The following is a 22,269-nucleotide window of genomic DNA, read 5'->3' on the forward strand; positions in this document are numbered from 1 at the left end:
AGTTCACAACTGCTCTGTTTTTAAGGACAAATTTCTATTTACTGTGGTGACGAATTCAGTTCTCAAATACAGAGATACAACCTGTCTTTAGTTACATTCCTTTGTCAGGTTCCATATTCTTTTTCTTTCTTCCATAGTCCTTAAACCTTTCCCCATTTTGCTATAACTATGGCATTTGTCCAATTAAATTTTATTTTCTCTAGTGGACCAGATCTAATACTACTATTTCCAGAGCTCCTTAGCAATATTCTCCAGGTCCATGCTTTTATTAATTAGCTTTTTTATGGCCTTTTAGGTAATTTTCAGTTGTGGGGACAGTATTTCTATTTGAATGCATTTGATGAAAATTTCTGAGGAAGTATTTACAGAACAGTATGGGCCAATTATTCAGGTTATGATAGTTGATTGGACTGTAAATTTAGAACAGTCCTACTGCTTCACTTACTTTTTTATTGAAACATAAATATATAATAAAATTATCACCTTCTCAGAAGTTGCTTATATTTTTAATCCTCTCAAGAAAATAATCTGGTTCATTTTTGAACAGGACATCTTGTTTTTCAAAATAAACATGAACCAGTTAAAAACTTCATTAAACTTCTAAGAGCTTATTTTAGGGCCTTTTGCTGGACGAAGGAGATTTCCAAATGCATTTGGTGCCCTTTGCTTTCCATCTTGTTACATTCTGGGAAAATCAAAGAGCTGGGAATTTATCACCATTATTACACAAAGTATCCTGAACAGAAGTCTCTTATTCACACAAATAGAAGCACTAGTTAAAAAATTTAACTTCTCTGAGGACTCACCTTCTTAAAGGTAATTATTCTGTAAAGATTACCATAAATCCAAATTTTAAAGCCATTCCATTGTTCTTAGAACCTCTTCCCCACTTGTGCCTTTTTACATAAATAAACTGTGTTACTGCTTGTGCAAACAGATTCCAAGTCCATTCTGTCCAGCACCTAAAGAACTTGGGAACCTCTAGAGCTGAAGGCACAAGCACTGGCCCAAACCCACAATTTACTGTTGTATGACAGCAGAACCAGAGAGAACAATAAACTTGTACCTGCTTCTTTTATATTATTTCTAAGTTAGGAAAAGTGAAGGCAAACCACTGCTCCAAAATGCACCTGGCAGAACTTTAAACCCTGTAATTCACATGGCCAGAAATTTGAAACCTGATTCTTGTGTATGAGAAAGTACTTGAGGTAGTTTTGTCACTCCTCAATGGAAACTCTGGCTTTTTAGGGAATGTTTTGCTTTTAATTCAGGGGAATATTAACTCCTAGCTCTGTTAATAGTGTTAAATAAAAACAGCAGATGGGTCCATTTAGTTTGAAACAGAATTTGGATCCTTGAGATGTGCTGAGTTAAAACAGCAGCAGCATCACTGGAGAAAGAGCTTCAGAAGCAGCAAAAGTCCCACAAGAAGAAATGCCTTAATGGATTTTACAATGGTGAAATATTTCACAAATATATTTAAAAAACAAATTTTAAAAAGCAGCAAGCCTAAGATACTGAAATAAGTATAAGCTGTGCTGTTTCATGACACTGTCTTGGAAGTTTTATAAGCTCTTGTAAAAAATAAGAAAGAATTTCTATAGTGCCCTGAACATTTTTGTAGAAAAAACTCAATTACTAGAGGCACTGAGCCAACTTCAATCAGTTCAAAGGCTGCTGGAAAGAGCATTGGCACATTTCATGCTAAAATCACCTACAAAAATGGGGTTACCAACAACATAGGATGAAGAGTCAGGTAGACTTCTCTAGACTTTCATATTTTTTTTGGCATAAATAAGTTCTTTGTTATTTTAATCAAATTGACATAAATATCAGAGGCCGATGGTTGAACACAACTAATAAATTTCGTCTGAAGAGTCCGATAAAGCACAAAGGGAAACAGAGCTGTTGAGGGGTGAGAGGAATTTTGTATAAGCTTAAGTTTAAAAGTTTAAAATGATTGTTTGCAGTGAACACCTCTTCGTTTCTTAATGTAGATGGCTGGGTATAACCAGGCCACTATTTAGCCACTTCAAGTAGACCTGCTCTGAATAAATGATTCATTTGCTATTTGGCAAACATAATTTACTGAATGTTTAATAAAGCTTGAAGTTAGCATTTCTTTACACAAAATGAAACACACTTTCTTCATTTTATAGGAATTGTGTGTTTCTATTCACTGGGGATAAAAGGCATCAAAACTGAAAATGTTTTAAACCTCCCTAAAACACTTTATCAGTTTGTCTCACCTATGGCTAGAGGTGACAAACTGCAGGGACAAGTCATTCAACACATTCCTCCTTTCAGTTCCTGGGGTTTTTGCTGTAATTGCCAGCAAGAATGTGAAATTGCCAATCCTGGAGGTGCTGGATTTTGTGGTGTGAATGATCATGGGCAGCAGCCTGGACCGAGGCCAAAGAAGCCGTTTCACATTTGTAGCCAAGAGTCTTCCAAGGGCAAGAGCCTGTGATTGCTCTTGGCCTGGATGAGGTTTAAACAGACAATCTCCATGAGGAGAACTCATTACCTGATTAATGCCTGACCATCCTGGTCAGTAAAGTGGTTTTCTAAAATGTATTTCCTGGTTTTCAAGTGAGCTTCAATAAAGGTTCTAGAAATAGTCTACACTGGTGATGCAGGGAGAGGACTATTACATACTTATCATTTATTCTTCCACAGAGGTGGGCTCCTGACGTATTGAAAACTTTCAAAGGATGAAATTGATTGGTTTGGCAGATCCAAAGAGCCTGATAATCCCCTGGTTAGAGCATCTCAACACTGCTGATGTGGAACAGTACAGCCAGAAATGTAAATGTATGTCTGTTCTGACTGAACACAGTAAGTCCATGATTTCACATTTTTTCAGGCCCTTGAGTTCCTTCACTTAAATTACCTGCAGTGTCAATTAGTGGTAATTAAGACAGAGATGGAATGATGGATTTGGTGCAATCTAATGCATTTTAAGGAATCAGTGTTAAAAGTGAGTGTTTGGTGTTCTGTGGTAATTACCAAGATAGTCCTTCTAAATATTCGGTAGTTTAAAAACCAGGAGTGATAAATGTTATGTACCATCAGTTTTAGCCATTTAATATCACTCAGTGTATTACTGCCCATGTGTACGTGTGCATTTGGGAAGGGGACTCATCATACCTGCCAGTTGTAAGTAATTAACTTCAAAGTTACTCATTTTCTTATTGAATAAAATGATTCCTCGAAGCTACAATCTACTCTTCCCTCAGGTGGTGCTCAAACTGGTATTTCACACAGTCTTGAAGTTGCTGTGTAGGACAGAGCTGTGCTGGAGTGTGTGGGGGCAGAAAAGGCCGAGATCTCCGCAGTGAGGGCAGCCCTTGGAGGAATTCTGCCTGCAGGCTGCTCAGACAGGCCAGACTGGTGCTGGGAGGAAGCTCCTGGTGTTCCCTCTGTGATCTGTGGCAGCCCCTGTCCATCAGGCCATTACTGCCCACGTGGAACAGGGCTCAGACATGCTTTCTTCTCTCCAGGACATCCACCCTGATGCAAACACTTACGGACACCCCTTTTCTTCTAACATGGGAATGGTATAAGGAGGCATTGCAGCCACAGGGAATGGAAGGAAAAGCTCCTCAGCCCTTCCAGTGATCCATGTATGTACTGGGGAAGTACAAGCTGCAAGTCTGAGTCTGCTCTTATGTTTGGAACAAGGGAATTCATTAATATCTTTTATATGTGGTATGATTTTATGCAATTCAGCTGAGGATAGAGCCCCTAATTGGTTAGGATTTCAAAAATAAGGACTCATACAGTGATTCAGAGAAAAAGTAATTAGAGATCAAGATAGAATTTAGAACGGCTGTCTCAGGATATAAACTGAAATTCTCTGTATACAACTGGAGCACTATTTAAATTAGTAAAAGGAAAAAGACCAGATTTCTCCTAAGGATAGTAAATATCAGTAACTTCAACACGTGAAAAGCTGCTTCACACAACTCCATGCTGGAAATACTGATTCTACCATTTCTTTTGTTAAATTTTTTTTGTCAGACATGTGAATTAAAATTTAATTTCCATTGCATTCTTTTGGATAGGAATTCCAAGTTAGGTATGTCTGTACTCTAGATTTATTTTCTAAAATCATAAATTAGGAAAAAAAAATACATAAAATTGAATTCAAGTGCAGTGTTTGCAAGATTACCCACATATCAGGATGGCTTTCTTTGGCTTTTAGGGCTAAATACTTACCTCTGGGGTCAGTGCATTGTTCTCTGAAGTCTGACTTGACAGCAAAATATGTGTGAAACCATCTTCTTTCCGGACTACAATGTCCCTGAAGCGGCAGTTACTTTCGTTTTGTCGCACACTGTATCTCAGTCTCTTATCGAAGACATAATCTTTCTCTCCATCAAGTTTCCTTTTCACAGTGCTGTGTAGATTCAAGCTTCCATTGGCCAGAGAAGAACCTTGCAGATGGAAAGAATCGAAGCATAATTACCTCTGTACCATCAAAGAAGTGGAGCAATACTCTCTATTAGTTTCAACAACAACAACAAAATACAGTAAGATAAATAAAAAATGTGTCTGGCTAGTCAAATGTGGCCTCAAGCCATTGTTCTTATTCTGTACTCCAACGTGCAGAACTTTTTGTTCTCTGATCAGACAACCTCTAGACCCAAGGAACTGATGCCATTTTGGAGAGTATCCAGCAGTAGGGAAAAAGAAGAACTATGAGAAGAAAGATGTAATTCCTCCTTAAAAACAAGTGAGAGTAATAGTAAGTCAGTCTTAAAAGACAGTTTATTCTGACTTATACTGTGTATGAACTGCAAACCATTCCTTTGCTGATGGTTACAGTGTTTCTGTAATAGGCAATAGAGGATGATTGGTAACAGTGCTGAGCGGGGGTGTTGAAGGAGCTTTACAAGATTTGTATGCAATAATCCTTTTCTAATTACAGATGTTTCACACCATCGCCATTAAAAATAATGCAGAGACAGGTTGTTGAGGGACAGAGATTAAAGTCACTGGTTTGTGTTTAAATAGACACCAGCCCACAATGCACCATTTTTAAGAAAGGCCAAGAGAGAGCTGAATGAAAACACCTTTGTTTGTTCTGTTCTTTACTCCTGCCAAAGCTGACCTGTTCCAGCTCCTGGTTTCAAATAGCCAGGAATTTTTAAAGGGCAGATGACATGAATATTAGAACACAGATTTAAATTTTATAGTTTAAGTGCACACCATTCAATTAGAAATGCTCTGTTGGAATAGAATTGAACAGTGAATTCATGACAGATGACTCTAAACCAAAATCACTTACCCTCATTTTGGATTAGCTATGTTTCAGCTCGATGCTTACGTAGGTAACTGATCTGTCTGACACCTCACAGTTGGCAGTGGCCTGTGGAATTGTTCATAGTGTGTGAAATCCTGTATGTGCACTGCAGTTAGGAGATGGGATGTGAAAATACAGCCAGCACTCAGCAGTGTGTGACTGAGTCTCATGTGGTGTGTGCATGTGGGTACTCACACATCTACACACGGGGATCCACCTTTGCCCAGGAGTCTGTTCAGTCAATCAGAAAACTCTTTTTTGTTGTTGAATTAAGAGATACCATCTAAAGCATTGCTTGGGTTATACTGAACAGAGGATTTACCTGGTGCAATGCAAACATTGGCAAATTCCATTAGATCATCACTTTAAAAAAAGTAATTTGAAACAGGAGAGTTGGAAATTTGTTTTCTTGACAAAAAGTGTCTACAAGGGTAGAAATTACCATGTGCCTGAAATTTAAATGTTATGAATAATTTCCTATGGCATGTTTCTTCTTTTTCCTAAGATTTTGCTACTGCGTCTATTTTGACATGTATGCTTACAAACAGAAATCAACTTGTGAAATTACTAATGGAACACCAGTGTCATTAGGAATAATTTGCTGAAACAAATTAACTATTTGACTGAGGTAGGCTATTAAATACTGCATTTTTATCTATTCAGTGCTTAATCAGCAATAAGCTACTGAATTGTGGTGATTTCAAACTCCCAAAAAAGTGTGAAGAACTTATAAAGTCAGAGGCACAAATGCCCATTGAGTGGAAGGTGTGTCAGACTAACTGTACTGATTATCTACCTAGAGTGGAAGATTATGCCACATCTATTTTAAATACAAATGGTATAGAGAATAGTAGAAGATTAATTCACTCAGATAATCCAGCTCAACAAAAAGCCTCACAGTAATTTTTTTGGTTTGTTTTATTCTTCTTTATGTATTCAGTTTGTAAATGAATGTTAATATTGTAATACGTAAAATGTAATATTGAAATATTAATATGTAATATGTAATATGATGTTAAAATCTATAGAGTTTATCACAGTATTTTAAGTATCTGGAAGCCAGCTGAAAGAAATTTAACCAGAGGAATAATCTAAATTAAATATGAGAGAAACATAAATGAAAAAGTGCCATTTCCAAAAGTGGATCATTAACAGAACAATATATAGTGAATAGCTTGTTGTTTCCATGTCTCCAGTGCATCCCTGTAATCTTGTTTAATCCGATAAACTGGAGAAAATGATCAGCACACTCCAAAGACAACACTGATGTGGAACCAGGCCAATTCTGCTGCATGGAGGTGGTGGAGCTTCTGAAGGTTTGCTCTGGAGCCACTGGAGCCACTGGGATTGTCCCTGCATGAGGGTCAATAGTCAGCACCTGCTCAATGCACAGGAGGGGAGCAGCACCTGAGTATGTCAAGGTAAAAATGACTGTGACAGGCAAAAAGAGACATTCAAAGACTCAAAGCAATTTATACTCCACATGAAACAAATTAAGGATGTCACAAATTAACTAAGGAACCTTTAGCTACATCTAAGTGTGGTTTACTGTCTTAATAGTAAGTAAGTGTTTGATGCTTAGTCTAAGTACAAAAAGAAAACAGAATGGGAGAAAATACTCTTTCCTTTACTGGGAATTTAATGATTACTTTGTGTTTAATCAGCAGTAGAACTTGTGGAATACCTAAACTAACATTTATATTTATAAGAAGCTTCAATTTTTTTTAAGGGGATCTAAGATATTCCCAGGCCACTGCTGCATGCAGTAATCCTTCTCCAAGAATGGCAGTAAAAAATGGCAGTAAAGGATGCTATTTAAGGAGAATATGTGAGCTTGGTTGCTTTCTGCAGGCCTTTCCCATAGTATCATCCCTAAGTGTTGTATAGAAATATGAGAGGGCTCATCCCTCCTGTTTCCTTCAGTGTTTGCTTGTGGACCCTTTCATGGATTTCTCTAATCCCCTTCTGAGCCTGTTGATACTGTCTGTCTCCACAGCTTCCTGTGGTATAAGTTTGAGAAGTTGGGTAGCCACTACACAGAGAAGAATTTTCTTTCATCTGTGCTTTTATCTGATGTTCCACCAGTTTCAGTGAGTGGTCCCTAGTTCTGCTATGAAGGGATTTCAGGAGCAACAGTTCTGCATTTAGTATATCTGAGGCCTTGATGATTTTGTAAACTTTGATCATGCTTCCCCCTCAGCCACCCCCTCTCCTAACTGAAGCCTCTTTTATTCCTCTTCATTTTAGCTGCCCACCCCTGCATCTTCTACATTACTCCACCAGTGCCAAAGGGTCTGAGACTGGGGCTCCATTCTACCAAGCACTGCAGCAAACTCATTAGAAAATTGTATTCTAAAAAGCTGAGGCAGACAAATAGCGGGAAAGGAAAGAGGAAAGATGGGACTGACCCTCAGTGCTTTGGGGGACTCAGAGCTCCACATCTCCTTCCACTGCTTCTGCCCACTGGTAGAGGACACCTCAAGCTACTGTTATTTCCAGATACATCTTTTCTGAGTGTTCCATCAGAGCCAGTTTAATGGTGCAGTCCCTTTGCCACCACCCTCCACAACAAACCCAGTACTGGTATGAGCAGCCACACCATGAACTGGCCCGGTGATCTGCTCTGGCTGAAAACTCACCCTGCAAAACTGGTTAATTTTCAAACAGATCAGGTTCACCTTGTAGCCTCGAGTACTAAAACTGGTGCAGACGGAGGGATGGGAATAACGATTAGGAAGTCATGGGAAGGAGAGCTGGACTGCTGCTTTTATTAGCAGTATGCATTTATGCTGAATGGAAAGGGTGATGGAGCTAAGGCTTTAGTTTTGCTAGGTGAAATAAGCCATGCTCCCTCACTCTCCCTGGTAAAGCAGCTTGGCATTCCTCAGTCTTCCCCATAGCCTTTAACTGCCTCTTTTCTGTCTTTCTTGTGGGTAGTGGTTAATACTGTACATACTTAAAAGCTGTGTTCTGTTGATAATTTACTAATAATTTCAGACTTCTCCAACTAAGGGAGCATCTGTAAGATATCTAAAAGCAATGAGGTTTTATCCAAACTGAGAGAGCAAGCATGTTTGCTTGTCTTTTGCTACCAGTATTCTTTCAGAATAAATAGAATAAGCTAAAAAACCAAGAGGAAGCAGTGACTAAGTCACAGAGAGTATTTAAATCAAGGACACCATGAGACTACAAAGATTTTCGTAATGGAGAAAAACAGTGGTTAGTGATACATGACAGGCAGAAGTTCTTCAGCAGATGGTACAGAAATAGAGCGATGTAGAAAAAGGAAAGAGAAAATTAAAAGGGGATGTTTTTTGATTCTGTCAAGAAACTTGACAAAACAATCACTCTCAATTACAGTATCTGGAGAGAAACAGAAATGTAATAACAGAAGACAACAAATATAATCAGAAAGAACAGTATTGTTAGTTTCTGGGAGCATCAATGGATGTTCTTCACAGAGTTTTTCAATATTTTCCAATTTGAAGACCCTTAAATAACTGTCAGTAAAGATGATTCTGCTCTCCTTATGGCAGGACTTGTAGAAGGTAGAAGACAGTTTTTGGTATTAAAGATCTGTCGCAACTTCCACAAGGTCCCAGGCCTCCAGTGGGGTGCACTGATCATTTTGTGCACACATCTGTAAGGTACACACTCATCCTTCTGGGGTAAAGAGCTTCCTGGTGGGATTTTTGTCTAGAGGCTGAAGAAACACTTGTACCTAAGTGGATTTATACACAAAACGAAACAGACTGGTGGAAATTCATTCAAGGAGTCATCAAAAGCTGGTTTTCAAATAGCTGTTATTTGTTTGAACAGAACTGGCAGGGACAGACAAAATAACTATTATTTGATTACTTCTAGTTTAAACATTACTATCTATATTGCTTGGTTCAATTGGTGGTTAAACATTATTATAATATGAAACAATACTGGTTCAGGTTGGTGGGTTTTGGAGACCTTCAAGCATAGGCCCACACTGGTAGCAGAGCTGGGCCTACAGCTGGGTTTTCAAATTGTATGGAATTTTTGACTTTTCCAAATCTAGGCTTCATCTCAAGACAAACCTAGAATTTCTATACCTATTTTCTGTGCAGTCTTACACTTAGCTGTGAAATGAGTCTGACATTCATTTGGGTTCCATACAGGCAATCTCAAAGCTGACAAAAACATCTGCTTCCTCAGATTCTGAACAGGGCCGCCCAGGAGCCACAGCTTCTGGGAGCCAAACCAGGTCCTCCAGGCTCCCTCTTTGTTCCACATCTAGTGCCTGCGAGCCCTGCAAGTGCTGATGGAGCATGCCAGACCTTCAACTGCCAGACTCAGTGGCAGACTGCCTGAAACCTCTGGCATAGCTGGCTGCCTCCAAGCTAAACGTGGGAGTCCTGCCAAGCAGACTGCCACACTGCTCCCAGTCCCCAGGGACACGGCCTTAGGACCTTGCCTCAGATTTGGAGAAAGTTTTGAAACCCAAGATGTTTGGAACAAAATTTCTGTTATTCAACAAATTGGACATTTTTCTGTGAAACTTTCTTCATTTGTAATTTGTAAAATTTCAGCCTAGTTTTAATGTGGCATTGATCCCAATTAGAGTGGGTTTCTGTGATAATAGTGGGACACAGGGCAGAATCACACTGGCATCCTCTATGCGAGTGTGAATACTGAGCGACTTAAGGAAATTGCTGGACTTGGTGAAGAGTAGTGCAAGTTTCTTCCACTTAACATTTCAGACTCCTGTATCAGAAATGTGTCTTCTCTCAAGATTTCAGGGCAATATTAAGAAAAAACCTAGTAATTTAATTTTGACCCTTCTTCACCAGTTTCTGTTTGCTCTTACTCTGGCAGTCTCATCTCTCCTCTTTGTAGTTTTCTCCACTCTGCATGTGCTGGGAATCACACAGCAGGACTCGAGGGATTTCTGACCTTGGCAGTGCTGCTGAGTACGGGCTTTTCAGAAAAGAACCAGGCAGAGATTTGAAGATCTCTTACTTTTGCCCACAGAATGCAAGGGGAGCAAAATACAGAACACAAGTGATGGATTTGGAGAATGCAAAAGCCATCATAAAGAACTGTTTGAAAGGAGCTGCAGAGATCAGCTCTTGGGCCAGGAGAGAACACCTGGCTGCTCAGGCAAAGCAGCTTTCCACGGAACTAGAGCTCTCTGACAGGGATTATTTAATCAGGAGTGCTGGAGGCCATTCCTTAGCTCTTGTGGGGACAAAGGAAAGGCTCATTTGACCTTACAGTTCTTTGTGACCCTTTAGCTCTTCCTTAAACAAAATATTCTAGAATATGGGAATTGATGCATTTCAAAGACACATTTTGTATCAGAACTTCCCTACAAATAATGTAAAATAAATAATTAAAAAAAACTTCATTAGAAAAAGTAAAAAAGACCCCAAAACTTTATACACCTCTATAATTAGATATGCAAGTTGTCTTAAAGAAGCAGATAAATTTTTAGGCATTCTTGCATGAGCTCAAACTCCTCAATATTCAAAAGCCAAAATACACTTTTAAGTGCTTTCACTTTAAATATCACTGACATCATCAGGAGTCCTTATGCATTTAAATCTGACCATGTATTTTGCTGGTTTGGGAGTTTTTAATAGTATATTTGATGCCTGGTTTGAAAGATCAGTAGCTATCACATATAGCCAGTAAGACTGGGAAAGGTCAGTTCTCCTTCCCAAAACAAGGAGCATTTGCCAGGTAGCCAGTAGGGTGGAAAATGGAAAGCGGGGTGATATAATTTACGTTGACTTCTGAAAAGTTTTTGGCAGGGCAATTCACCAGAAGCTGTTAAGGAAATGAGTACTATCATGGGCTATAGAAAGTAGCTAATAAAAATAAATAATTGGAACAAATGGTTACTTTTCATCACGTCAAGTTGGCTGTCCCAAGGACCTGCAGAAGGATTAGTTTATTTAATGTATGTATTAATGAACTGGGAAGAGAAATATGAGAGGAAAATTTGAAAGCAATACAAAATAAGTAGAGTGAAAACTAGGAAAGATTTTGAAGAGCTTCACTGAATCAAAAGGTGAATTGGCAACAGGAAAGCAGATGAAATGCATAGTGAAAGAGATCATACATAAAGCTGTGTTCTAAATTAACTGGAACAAGGAAGGAAAAAGAACCCAAGAGCAACTGTGGATCAGTCAATGAAAACCTTTATGCAGTGTGTAAGAGCAGAAAAAGTAATTCTCCAAAGGTTCTATCGTCACTGTATCAGTAAGCAGTCGGAAGTCATTTGGAACAGCTCCTGCTGTTTTTAAAAGGTATTAAAACCACCCCCCCCCAGCAATGGCACAAGAGGATACTCAAAACTCTCAGGAACCAGTAAAGCCTTCCAGGTGGTAGGAAATCTGAAAAAGGTGGGACTGCCCACTGAGTGACAGGGCATCCTCGACTTCATCCCTTCATAGAAGGACAGGAGGTTATTCAGTGACAGTAAAGGTCAACTCCCCCCCAGCAAAATCCCAAAACCTGATCAAATAAAATGTGCATCTTATTGTTAACTCCTGGAAATTACTGTCACAAAACACCATTGAGGCTGTGTCTTATGGATGGTTTATTATCCCCTATCATTTTTGGGGTGTTTGATCTGTTTTGTTTTGTTTGTGCCTGGAGTGGCTGCTATTCCCACCCCACCTGCCATCCTCCCTGGCTCTAGGGCTATCTCGATGAATGGGAGCCAGGCCGGGGTTTCCAGAGGGAGCTGGGGGCGGGGTGAGAGGCAGCCCCTTTCTTTTTGGTGCAGGCTGTTTGACTGTGGCCATAGGTATCTCTGACCAGGGATCCTGCTGTTTCTGCGGGTTTTGCCTTCTTCTTTTCTTTCTATTTTTGTTTGCTTTGACACTGTGACTGAGCTTCTTGGCTTGGCTTCTTTTGCTGCTCTGCTGTCAGGAAGCCCAAAGCCAGTGCGTGCCCGCCAGGACCCAGGAACACCCCCGTTTTCTCACCGGGGGGCTGCTCCCCCCACCCTCCACACAGCCTGCCCCTGTGAGAAATCCCAGGGAGCCTCTTCCCTACTGTGCTCGGGAGCCAGGCTGCTGCTGCCCAACCCCTGACGTACCACTGCCATCGCTTCGGGTTTGTGCTAGACTCGAGCTTTCACCCCCTGCCTGCCGGGAGGTCCTGCTGCTCCAGCTTGCTTCTCCTGAGGTCCCTGCTACAGCTCCTGTTGCTGTCCAGAGGGGGCACCAGGATCGGCTGCCCCTGGGGGTTCGTAAAGGAAGCCTTTTCTCCATCCCACCTGCCAGCTGTGCCCGCCTCTCCATCCCACCTGCCAGCTGTGCCCGCCTCTCCATCCCACCTGCCAGCTGTGCCCGCCTCTCCATCCCATCTGCCAGCTGTGCCCGCCTCTCCATCCCACCTGCCAGCTGTGCCCGCCTCTCCATCCCACCTGCCAGCTGTGCCTGCCTCTCCATCCCACCTGCCAGCTGTGCCTGCCTCTCCATCCCATCTGCCAGCTGTGCCCGCCTCTCCATCCCACCTGCCAGCTGTGCCTGCCTCTCCATCCCACCTGCCAGCTGTGCCCGCCTCTCCATCCCACCTGCCAGCTGTGCCCGCCTCTCCATCCCACCTGCCAGCTGTGCCCGCCATCGCCACGGGGAGAGAGACGGCCGCACTCGCGCCACAGCGCCCCCTGCAGCCGAGGGGGAGTCATGGCAGCGGCCCTGCCCGGCCGGGAGCCACCAGCGCCCCTGCCGGCTGCGAGCGGAACTGCACCAAAGGGGAAAGCACCTGCAGCCAAGAGAAGGCTGGTACTGGGTTTCTGGGGGGGGAGGGGGCAGGATGAGGGTTTTTTTTTGTTAATAAACAGGTTTTTTTCTCATGTTCACCCCCCAGTATCCATTTCTCTCATTGGCAGTAGAAAAGGGAGTTATTTAAGCCCTTTCTCCTTAGTGGAAATGCTCATTCCAGGGCGTTTTCTCCTGGAATTTGTCTTGAAACTGAGACAGACTATACATTTGGTAGGATTAAAAACAAACAAATCAAAAAGATTGGACATATATAGATAATGAGGAGCTATTTAATTTCCATTAAGCTGAATAGTTTTTATGGAGAATATAAACCTTATTCTTTGAGAACTAAGCCAGTGAGTAACTATGAGGATTAGAGAGAAATTTCTCCTATATCTTCTTGTTCACTTCAAGACTGTTTGTACCTTCCTCTAAAATCTGTCCTATGACTTTTGATGTGTCCAGTCACTGTCAGAGGCAAGGACCTGGCTGTTCTGAGTGTTCCTGACTATGACAAGCATTAATACTGAGAACTTGAATCTTATTCAGCCATACTTATCAGGGCACTTTAGCAAGAGTGGTATTAATTCTAAAATAATTCTGGTTTCTCTAGACCACTGGGTTTGAGCACACCTAACTGAGTAGTGATTTGTTATGTGGTGATACATAAACCCAGAGCTGCAGCCTTATACATACCTACTGTATGTGTAAGTTGTCATTCCTACTCCCTGCCCTATCCACATTTCCCATAGGGATTTACACTGCAAAGGCACGTGACAGACCCCACACTGCTTCGTGTCACTCTATGGGAAAAGGAAAGAGAGAAGCCAAATGATAAAAAAAGTCTATAATATATGAAGCAAGTGTGGAATTTGTTTGTGTGCTTCTCACTGTATCACTTGTGTGACAACAATTTTTCCAAATTTTCCATTTTGGGCCCTACTTGCAGTTGCTGCAATTAACACCCCCCTCCCGCAAAGAGGAGTTGTTTAAATCACATACCAATTCCATTCACAACAGGGGAATCGCTACCGACTTCCAACACACTGGGCAAGTTTTGTTCTCCTTCGTGATCATTTAAATCCACGTTTTGCTGCTGTGAGCCATTCCCAAAATGTCTAGAATCTTTCTCATGGCTGCCATCTCCATTCTGCAGACCATTATGTGGCTTTTTCAGTGGCATGATCTGTAAACCGCTGGGAGTAGTTCGGTAAGTAACAGTTTTAGCAGCCCTGTCATTTGCAGATCCTGGCTTTGCTGCATATCCTCGTTTCTGTTTTTGATGAGATGGATTAATTCTCTTCCTTTTGTGTGTTGATCCTTTAGACTTCCCAGATTCAGAAGGTCTATGTGATATTTTCTCAACAGATGACCCTCGGCTTTCCCGCAATAATTTTGGTGCACTGGCCTGTTTCCCATGCCTGGATCGCTTTTCTCTGGTAACATGTAGTCTGTTGAACTCATCAATAAATTCCTCACAATGGAGTAGGTGATGTTCAGGTTCCCAGGTATCTTCATTGCTCCCGTAGCCTTTCCACCTGATAAGATACTCCCATTTGCCCTTCTTGTTCTTCCTTTTGTCTACAATCCTCTCTACCTAAAAGGAAAAACCAAAACTGTATTAGAAAGAATTCCCATGAACAGACCTGGCAGTACAGGAGTGAAATGCAGAGCCCCAGTAGTATTTTGACAGCAAGGCCACTGCCCCTTCTGAAAACATTAAAAGAGATGTAAACACATCCTCAAATCTGATCTGGGCACTTGCAGTAGCTCCAATGTGAAGAAACAAGAGAGAGTCTGAGATCATCAATAAAAGCACAATTTCTTTGAAAATCTGGTTGCAAAATGAGACTATTACTGTTATATTCCTTAGCTATGTCTTTTTTCAAAGAGCCAAAGAAAGTTTTTTTTCCTGCTTTGTTAGTTACTGATCATTCTCCTGAATCCACACATGTATTATGTCCCTATAAACTTCCCCAGTCCTCTTTGTATCTTGAAACTACCTTGAACAGAGAACTGATAACAACAAATTGCAGTATTTTACAGCAAAGATCTTGTTTGCAGTAGTGTACATCCACTTTGCTGTTTCCAACTTATAAAATTTGTATTTTTAGGAACGCAGTATTTGAGTAAATACACAAAATTTTTGAATGTACCAATTAAAAAATAAAAAAGCAAACAAAGGGCATGAAGGCAGGGTTCTTACATGGAAGGAATGAATTTTATCAGCCTGTGCTGCAGAATGCCAGTGTAAGGAACATTTCTACAGCAAAGGCTAAGGGACTGTATTGGGACTGCATGTGAATGTGAATTAACAGCATCATGATGCTGTAGAACCTGGATGCTGGTCAAGTCTCAGGTAGAGGGAGAATGCAGAGGAAAATCCAAACACAACTAGTGGACAGCAAGTCAGGGTTAAACTGCACCAAGTGAAATTCAGATCAAGTCATTAGGAAAAATGTTGTAATCGCAGTAGGAATTAAGTATTAGAATAATATTTGGTAATGTGTGGAAGGTAGGGAGGGTTTTTAGAACAAACAGTTTTTGTTACATACGTCTGCCATGAAAAGTCAATGCTGGAAGATCAGTTATGATAAGGAAACCTTCAAAGACTCTCCCAGGTTTTATTTTTTCATTCTTTAATTTTTATATTTTGTTTTTAATATGTGGTTTATGAAGGATAAAGATGCCACTAATGAAAAAAGTCATTATCATTAACCCAAAGCAGTATTGTTAATTTAGAAGAGTAAGTAAGTGGATAGATCATGTAATAGCTTTCACTGCTCTTCAAAGAAAAATCATCTCATGTGAAGAGCAATAGTGGAATCTGTATGGCAAATTTAACCTTGAAGAAGGGCAATTGCAGCAGTGTAAGTAATTGTTCATTTTAGGTCCCTTGTTAGAGCAAACCAATGGATTAATTCTGTCTGTTCACTGGCTGGAACTGTACATTCATAGAAATCTTGGTGGGTTCCCCAAAGGAGTCTAAATGTAATTAGCAACTAAACATTATACTTCTATCTCAGTTCATTTACATGGGAACTGTGCTAAGATGTCTCTGAGTTGTAGTGGACACCTTCCTCCATCTCTAGGGCTCCCACTGCAGCATCCCAAACAGTTCTGGTGCTCTGGTTTATCAAATATCTACACAGAACCACCTCAGAGGCAAAGCAAGACATCCTCTTTACTCTAAATTTAGCACAGCCCCCTTCAGGATTGCTCAGAGAGGCAAAACAATTAACTGAAGCTCAGCCTGGGCAAGTTTGAGATCATTTGTCTGAAAAGAGGGAAAAGGCTTCACAAAATAAATGAACTGGTTTTTTTTTTTTTTGTCCTCATGTGGGATGTGTGGCTTACAGTTGTCAAACTAATAGTATATTTATTATGATCTTGTTGACTTTATACAGAGCAGCTGTCCAAATTATCCTTGGCTTTAAAATACTTTCATCTTCCTATCACAGACTAGCCAGAAAAACTGTACATTGAACTGTGGAACTCTGTGTGGGCTGCCTGTGGATTTGTTACCTTAATTACTGCAGCTCACTATACCAAGGAGCAAAACACATATATGTATGTCCTGGGGAAAAAATTAAATTGCTGCTAAACTCGGTAGACCACAGCTATCAGTACTAGAGAGTCTGGGTTACTGCTTTTCTGTCTGTACCAGATAAACAACACATGCATTCCCCTCCCTTTTAATTCAGGACTTTGGACTTGGAACACAAACTCCGTGGCAGGTTGGTGCTACTTGGGAGATACTTGTCTTTGTTTTGCGAGATTGCACCAGCTTTGTTCCCCAACTTGCTCACTGAAGGAAGAGGCTCAGAAAAGATGGACAAATACCTCACCTTTTCTTGGATCACATACAAAAACCATCTCTCCATCCTCACCTTTTTTTCACTCATGCACATATCTTTAACTACACAGATTTCTTATTTTCATATTGTTGCTCCATGTGAAGAGGTTTTGTGGAGGGCGTTTTTTAATATGGAAAACACTCAAGTATTTTGGTGATGAGGCAGCCTGCATTTCGATTAAGAGGATAAAAGGAGAAAATATGAGTAGTCTTTGTTCCTGGGAAACAAAATAATGGCAATGGAGAATGTGATTAACCAGTTAAACACATCATGAAGGGAGAATAGAAGTATTTATGAAATTGGGTCAAATTTAATGAATAGTTTCTGAAAAAACATTCAGAAAAATATATTTGGGAAAGACTAACCATTTCATTACAGCATTTTCAGAACAAAACTATCAATGTTCAAATTTAACTAACTGAAATAAAGAAGGACTAAATAAACTGAAGACAAAATATTTTATTTCTGGTTAACCCTCTTTTCAGTTTATTGTTTTGTTGGGGAGAAAATGAAAAAAATCTGGTTTAATCCAAAATTAGTTTGTTTTCCTTGATTTTTTTAGTTCAACCGTAATACCCACTGGCTTGACTAATGATGCATAAAAAGTCCTGTCCTCATTACTGCCTCGTTGTTCACTGAATGCATCGGAGGGTAGCATCAAACATACTTGACCTCTCAACATGGTCCCTTTTCTAGTGCAGGGCTTTAAGTTCTTCAGTAATATTTATCCCCTTCAGAGTGCCACTGGGAAGCACTTCAGTGGAGGCATAAATATCAGGGTTTTAGCCACACCTGCTACTGTCTGTCCCATTTTCTATCCACAAACCACAGAAAAAACAAACATCTCTACTTTGTTTTTATAATGATGTGTATTTGTTTTAACAGGTACTATGTAAAAAAATAATCTTTCTGTATTTACTTAAGGTTGCACAAATCGTATCAGTTCTCTTAATGAGAAATAATTCTGTGACAGCTAGTGATTAATAGAAACAATACTTTAATTCCTCCCCTAGAATAAGCAATACATGGTTCTGAGAATATGAAGAAAATATCTAGGGCTTCAGTGTCTGATTTTCCATTTTCCCCCTCGGTTCCATCTTTAATCAGAACTGAGTAACATGCTCCCAAAAGTGACCTTGGTAGTTGTGGTTTCCAAATCCATGATTTCACTTTATTTGGTTTGGAAAACTAAGGAGTTAAATTTAATAAAAGTGCTATGACTACAAACAAACTTTGTAGAGGTATCACAGTTAAAAGATTGCTAGAAATCGGTACCATCACTTCCCTGGATTCTCTCTCTCCCTGCCCCCGCTGGCTAATTCTGGATGAACTGAGGTTCTGATATGTTACCATATAAATACATTTAAAGAAAACAAATAGAGTGGCATCTGTGCAAATGCATTTGCAACACAATTTTAAGCTTCCAAGTAGCCTTAAACCTAGCCCTATACACAGCCGCACAAACTAGGATGAAAATCCTAAATAAAAAGCCTTTAAAAATATATCTGCATTCTAAAGTTCATGTGAAATAAAAAAAATACATCAGTGAATTACAGTACAAATATCTATAGCTTCATAAACTTAAGCATTGTGCTTATATATGCAGAATACAACAACCCCCCCACTCTTCCTTGAAAGAAAATTCTGGGTCAAAATCATTTACCCGCACAATGTTTTTATTTGGTTATCAAAAAAATTACATCTAGGCTAAGTTAAAAAAGGGTAATTCCTATGCAATTATTTCTACAGCTGTAACTATAACGTCAAAGCACAGCATACTCATCTCAGTTCACAGCTCTGAAGGGTATAGATAAAAATCCTTGTGCTCCCAGAAAACACCTTCTGGGAGATCAGTAAACTTCTAGAAAGGTTTGGAAGGTTGCATATCTACTTAGTGATTTCCAAACTAAATATATGTCATCTTCTCTTCTTGCCATGCACATCCATGTAAAAAATTTAAACTGTAATCGGTGGTGTTCAGATGGTCTCAGTTAGTGAACTCTTCAGAGCATCAGAGTGACTGCATGACAGACACCCAAAAAACTGCCTTTCATTACTATGATTACAGGACTTGTACTGGTTTATGTGGTTTTTTCATTGGAGGTCTTTGTCCCATGTTGTGCTTCAGGGTGTTGGATGGGTATTTGAAGAAAGTGCCAAGGAAGGAAAGGCAGTAAGATTTCTGAGAGAGATAAAGGCCATCTGATTCTACATGTTTCTCTTTTAAAAATTCGGTATTGCCCTAACTTCCCCCTTTTTGTTACCTTTGCTTTGAGAAATACTGTCTCTCATTAGCAGTCTTCTTGTCTTTGTAACTTATTTTTATTTCTCTTGTATTTGTATTTGATTTCACAAAATCTGGTAATTGGAGAATTTGTTCCAGATGTACAAAATTATGGCAACATATCTCCTGAAGCAGCCAGTATTCATGTTAGAAAAATAACAGTGGAATAGCTGCTGGGACTCTCTTCAGAATTTGACCCACAGATTAGGTCCAGCTATGAAACCCCCTCAGTACTAAATTTGTGTTGTTAGCTGGAAGATCAAAATGAAAGTGAAAGGTCTAGATAGTCTTAAAAATGAAAGGGAAGCCATTCCTCATCTGAATTACTCACAGGCAAAACATCAAATGACATCTTCCCAGGAAAACCAGTGAACAGCCCATTAACGTCAAAAGACACTGCTTTTTATTCAGCTCCTTTTTTCTCTTTTTAATTTTCTATTTTCCAATTTTCTTAGAATTAGGTGTTAAACTTTCTAGGGAAATCCTGGAACTTCTGCATTTTCACTGGGAAAAGCCTATCAGCCTGGTATTACAACTGCATCAGTTGTATGTGTCCTTCAACACAGACCTAGGAAGACTTAAACAGAACAAATAAATGCCGTAAGATCTCCTGCTGCTCCCTGTCCTGCACCTTTGATCTTCCCCTCCTGAGAGGCAGTAACACTGCCAAGGCTTCCTGCTATGAGATTCCATGGTTGGGGTTTAAATGGAAAACCATCAGTTGCATTTACAGTAGTGGTGCAGCCATTAGAAGTTACTGCTCAAAGTGGTGTTTTCGCATTCCTAACTTTTCTGGCTCAACATTTTGTCTGCATAAGTACACTTTGTTAGTTACCTTCCCTGAGCAACCTTTGTGTAAGGGGCCTTCTGGCAGAGGGAGTTTCCCTTCATTAGCAGTGGAGATCCAATGAAACCCTGGCTGAGGGCCTGAACCAACCACAGCTTCCATGAACAATCATATCTTCAGTGACCTTATGCCAGTTTTCTCAGAAGTCCCACCTTTCTGTGAAATTCAGTCTCATAGAAACTGAAATTCTGGTCAAGTCTCTCAGTCGTTCCTTTCTGACTCTCCAAACCTGTCCTGGTGCTGCATCTCCAGTCCCACACTGGGGCCCTGGTTCCCCCTTGGTCCCATCTGTCCCTGCTGCTGACTCTACTAACAGGACCCATTTTCATAACCCTGTCCTCTCTTTTTTGTTTCCAAAAGCTTTTTCCTGGTCAGAACTTAAGAGTGCTCAAATCTGTAATGCTGTTAAATGTTTAAGTCTGTTAAAGCCATTTCCCTCTCCTGCTATACATTTAAGGATGTAATCTACATCACTTTCTTTTCATAGGATTGAAGTGTATGTGTATCAACTACACCTGTGGTGGAAGTGCCACATTCATTGTGGGTTTCAGAGCAAACAGGAGTAAGACTATACACATTAATCTTGCACTGGAGGGAGGGTGTTTTTGTACAGGCTGATAGTGTCCCCCAGAACAGGAAACTTGACAGATGAGACAGGGATCAAGAAAAGACTTTTTGGTCAACCTGTGTAGTCCCTGTCATTGTAGGCAATTACATCATACAAACCCTTTTATATTGGACATGTTCATGATACAGAACATATTTCTGTCCAGGGTTATTGCTCATAGGTTGCACAGCAAACAGCTGTTCCTTCCTAAATGCATTAATTTTGTTAAAAATGTTTTAGGCTTTCATTTGGAAAGCGAGAGTTTTCAAAGTTGCAAGAAAAGTGCATGAAAAAGTCCTTTATAGCAGCAGGTTAAGGTAATCTTGAGAATATTCTTTATATGGAAGGAAGAGCAGGAATTTTTCCTTTGCAATCCAAGAGCGCATCCATGTCATAAAAGACTGTTATGCAATGTGGGGAAGACTTCTTTAGATCTCTTCCTCCATAAATGGTTCAAATACCTTTGACTTACAGACATTAATCATCACCTACAACATACTTGGAAATCCAAAGAACATGGGGGTTTCAGTTTATTTTAAAGCACAGTGACACATTTTATTTATCAAATCCCTGTTTTCTTCTGTACAATAAATCAGTTCATTATTGTATTTCAGTGTTAATAGTTGAAAAGAAAGCAAGAAGCAGGACATTCAACATTCTTGGTGTCCTTTATGCTGAAAAGTGGTCGGTTCTGAACACAGCCACAACAATGAGTTGCTGGCACAACTCATTTCTGCAAAATTCAATGGGATTTTACAGTTTTCTTCCATCCAAGAGTGTGTGTGTGGGAAATGTGTGTGTTTATAAGCAAAGAAGGGTTCAGCACAACCTAGTATGGTTCTGATTCTGCCTATACTTCCTTTACAATACTACAAGTCAGCACAGTTATTCCCTATTAACTTACATACAAGTAAAATCTAAGTAGGAATCCCTGGGATTTAAACCATGAACTTTTTAGTTTTTAGTTTAAAAGCAGTTTATAGGAATAGGAGAACAACTTGAAGAGACTTCTAAGCAAAGCAGTGTTTATATGAACAAGTCACAGTTCTCTCAGTAGAACTGTCTGGAATTTGTTAAAAATACTCATGTTTCCAAACAGATTTTGAAATGTGTAAGTAATAGTTAAAAAATAAAAACATGACTATCACTAAAGGTGCTCTTCAACACTAAAGCAACTCCAGAAATGCAGGAAGCAATAATTAATTTACATAAAAACTTAACTTGAAATCATTAGAAAAAAAATTAATGCTGTTTTTTTATATTCATTGGCAGATTTTTCTCCTCTACCTTGTTCAGTTATGGCTTTTTTTGGTGCTTTTTTGTACAGTTAACCCAGTATTTTTCTTCACTATATGGGCTTCATTCAGATTCAGCTCAAGGCCAGGACTTCAGTTCAGCACTTCTACATCCATCCCAAAGCTTAGTCAGAAGTGAAGATTTCACATTAAAAAAATACAAAGGTTTAGCTATAATACAGCATAAACAAATATTTGAACTATTTGCTGTACTACCACTCAGTGAGTCATTGCTTTACAAATGCTACTGGTACGACTGTCATAAAACAAACCACATGTTCTTGTGGGATAGGTAGAAAAATATTTTCTTAGCCCTTTTACAG

General features: G+C 39.8%; 1 protein-coding gene across 1 annotated transcript in view; it reads right to left on the bottom strand.

The window, feature by feature from the left end:
* Window positions 1-22,269, bottom strand: part of CDYL2 (chromodomain Y like 2) — a 60,107-nt gene that overhangs the window by 15,022 nt on the left and 22,816 nt on the right. Inside the window, exons 2-3 of the mRNA XM_069026975.1 lie at window positions 14,059-14,653; window positions 4,222-4,439 (exon numbers count right to left, since the gene is read on the bottom strand). Coding sequence (XP_068883076.1) covers window positions 4,222-4,439; window positions 14,059-14,653 — 813 coding nt within the window. The remainder of the gene's footprint in view (window positions 1-4,221; window positions 4,440-14,058; window positions 14,654-22,269) is intronic.

The sequence above is a fragment of the Aphelocoma coerulescens genome, chromosome 11 (assembly GCF_041296385.1).
Source record: "Aphelocoma coerulescens isolate FSJ_1873_10779 chromosome 11, UR_Acoe_1.0, whole genome shotgun sequence".
Lineage (NCBI taxonomy): Eukaryota > Metazoa > Chordata > Aves > Passeriformes > Corvidae > Aphelocoma > Aphelocoma coerulescens.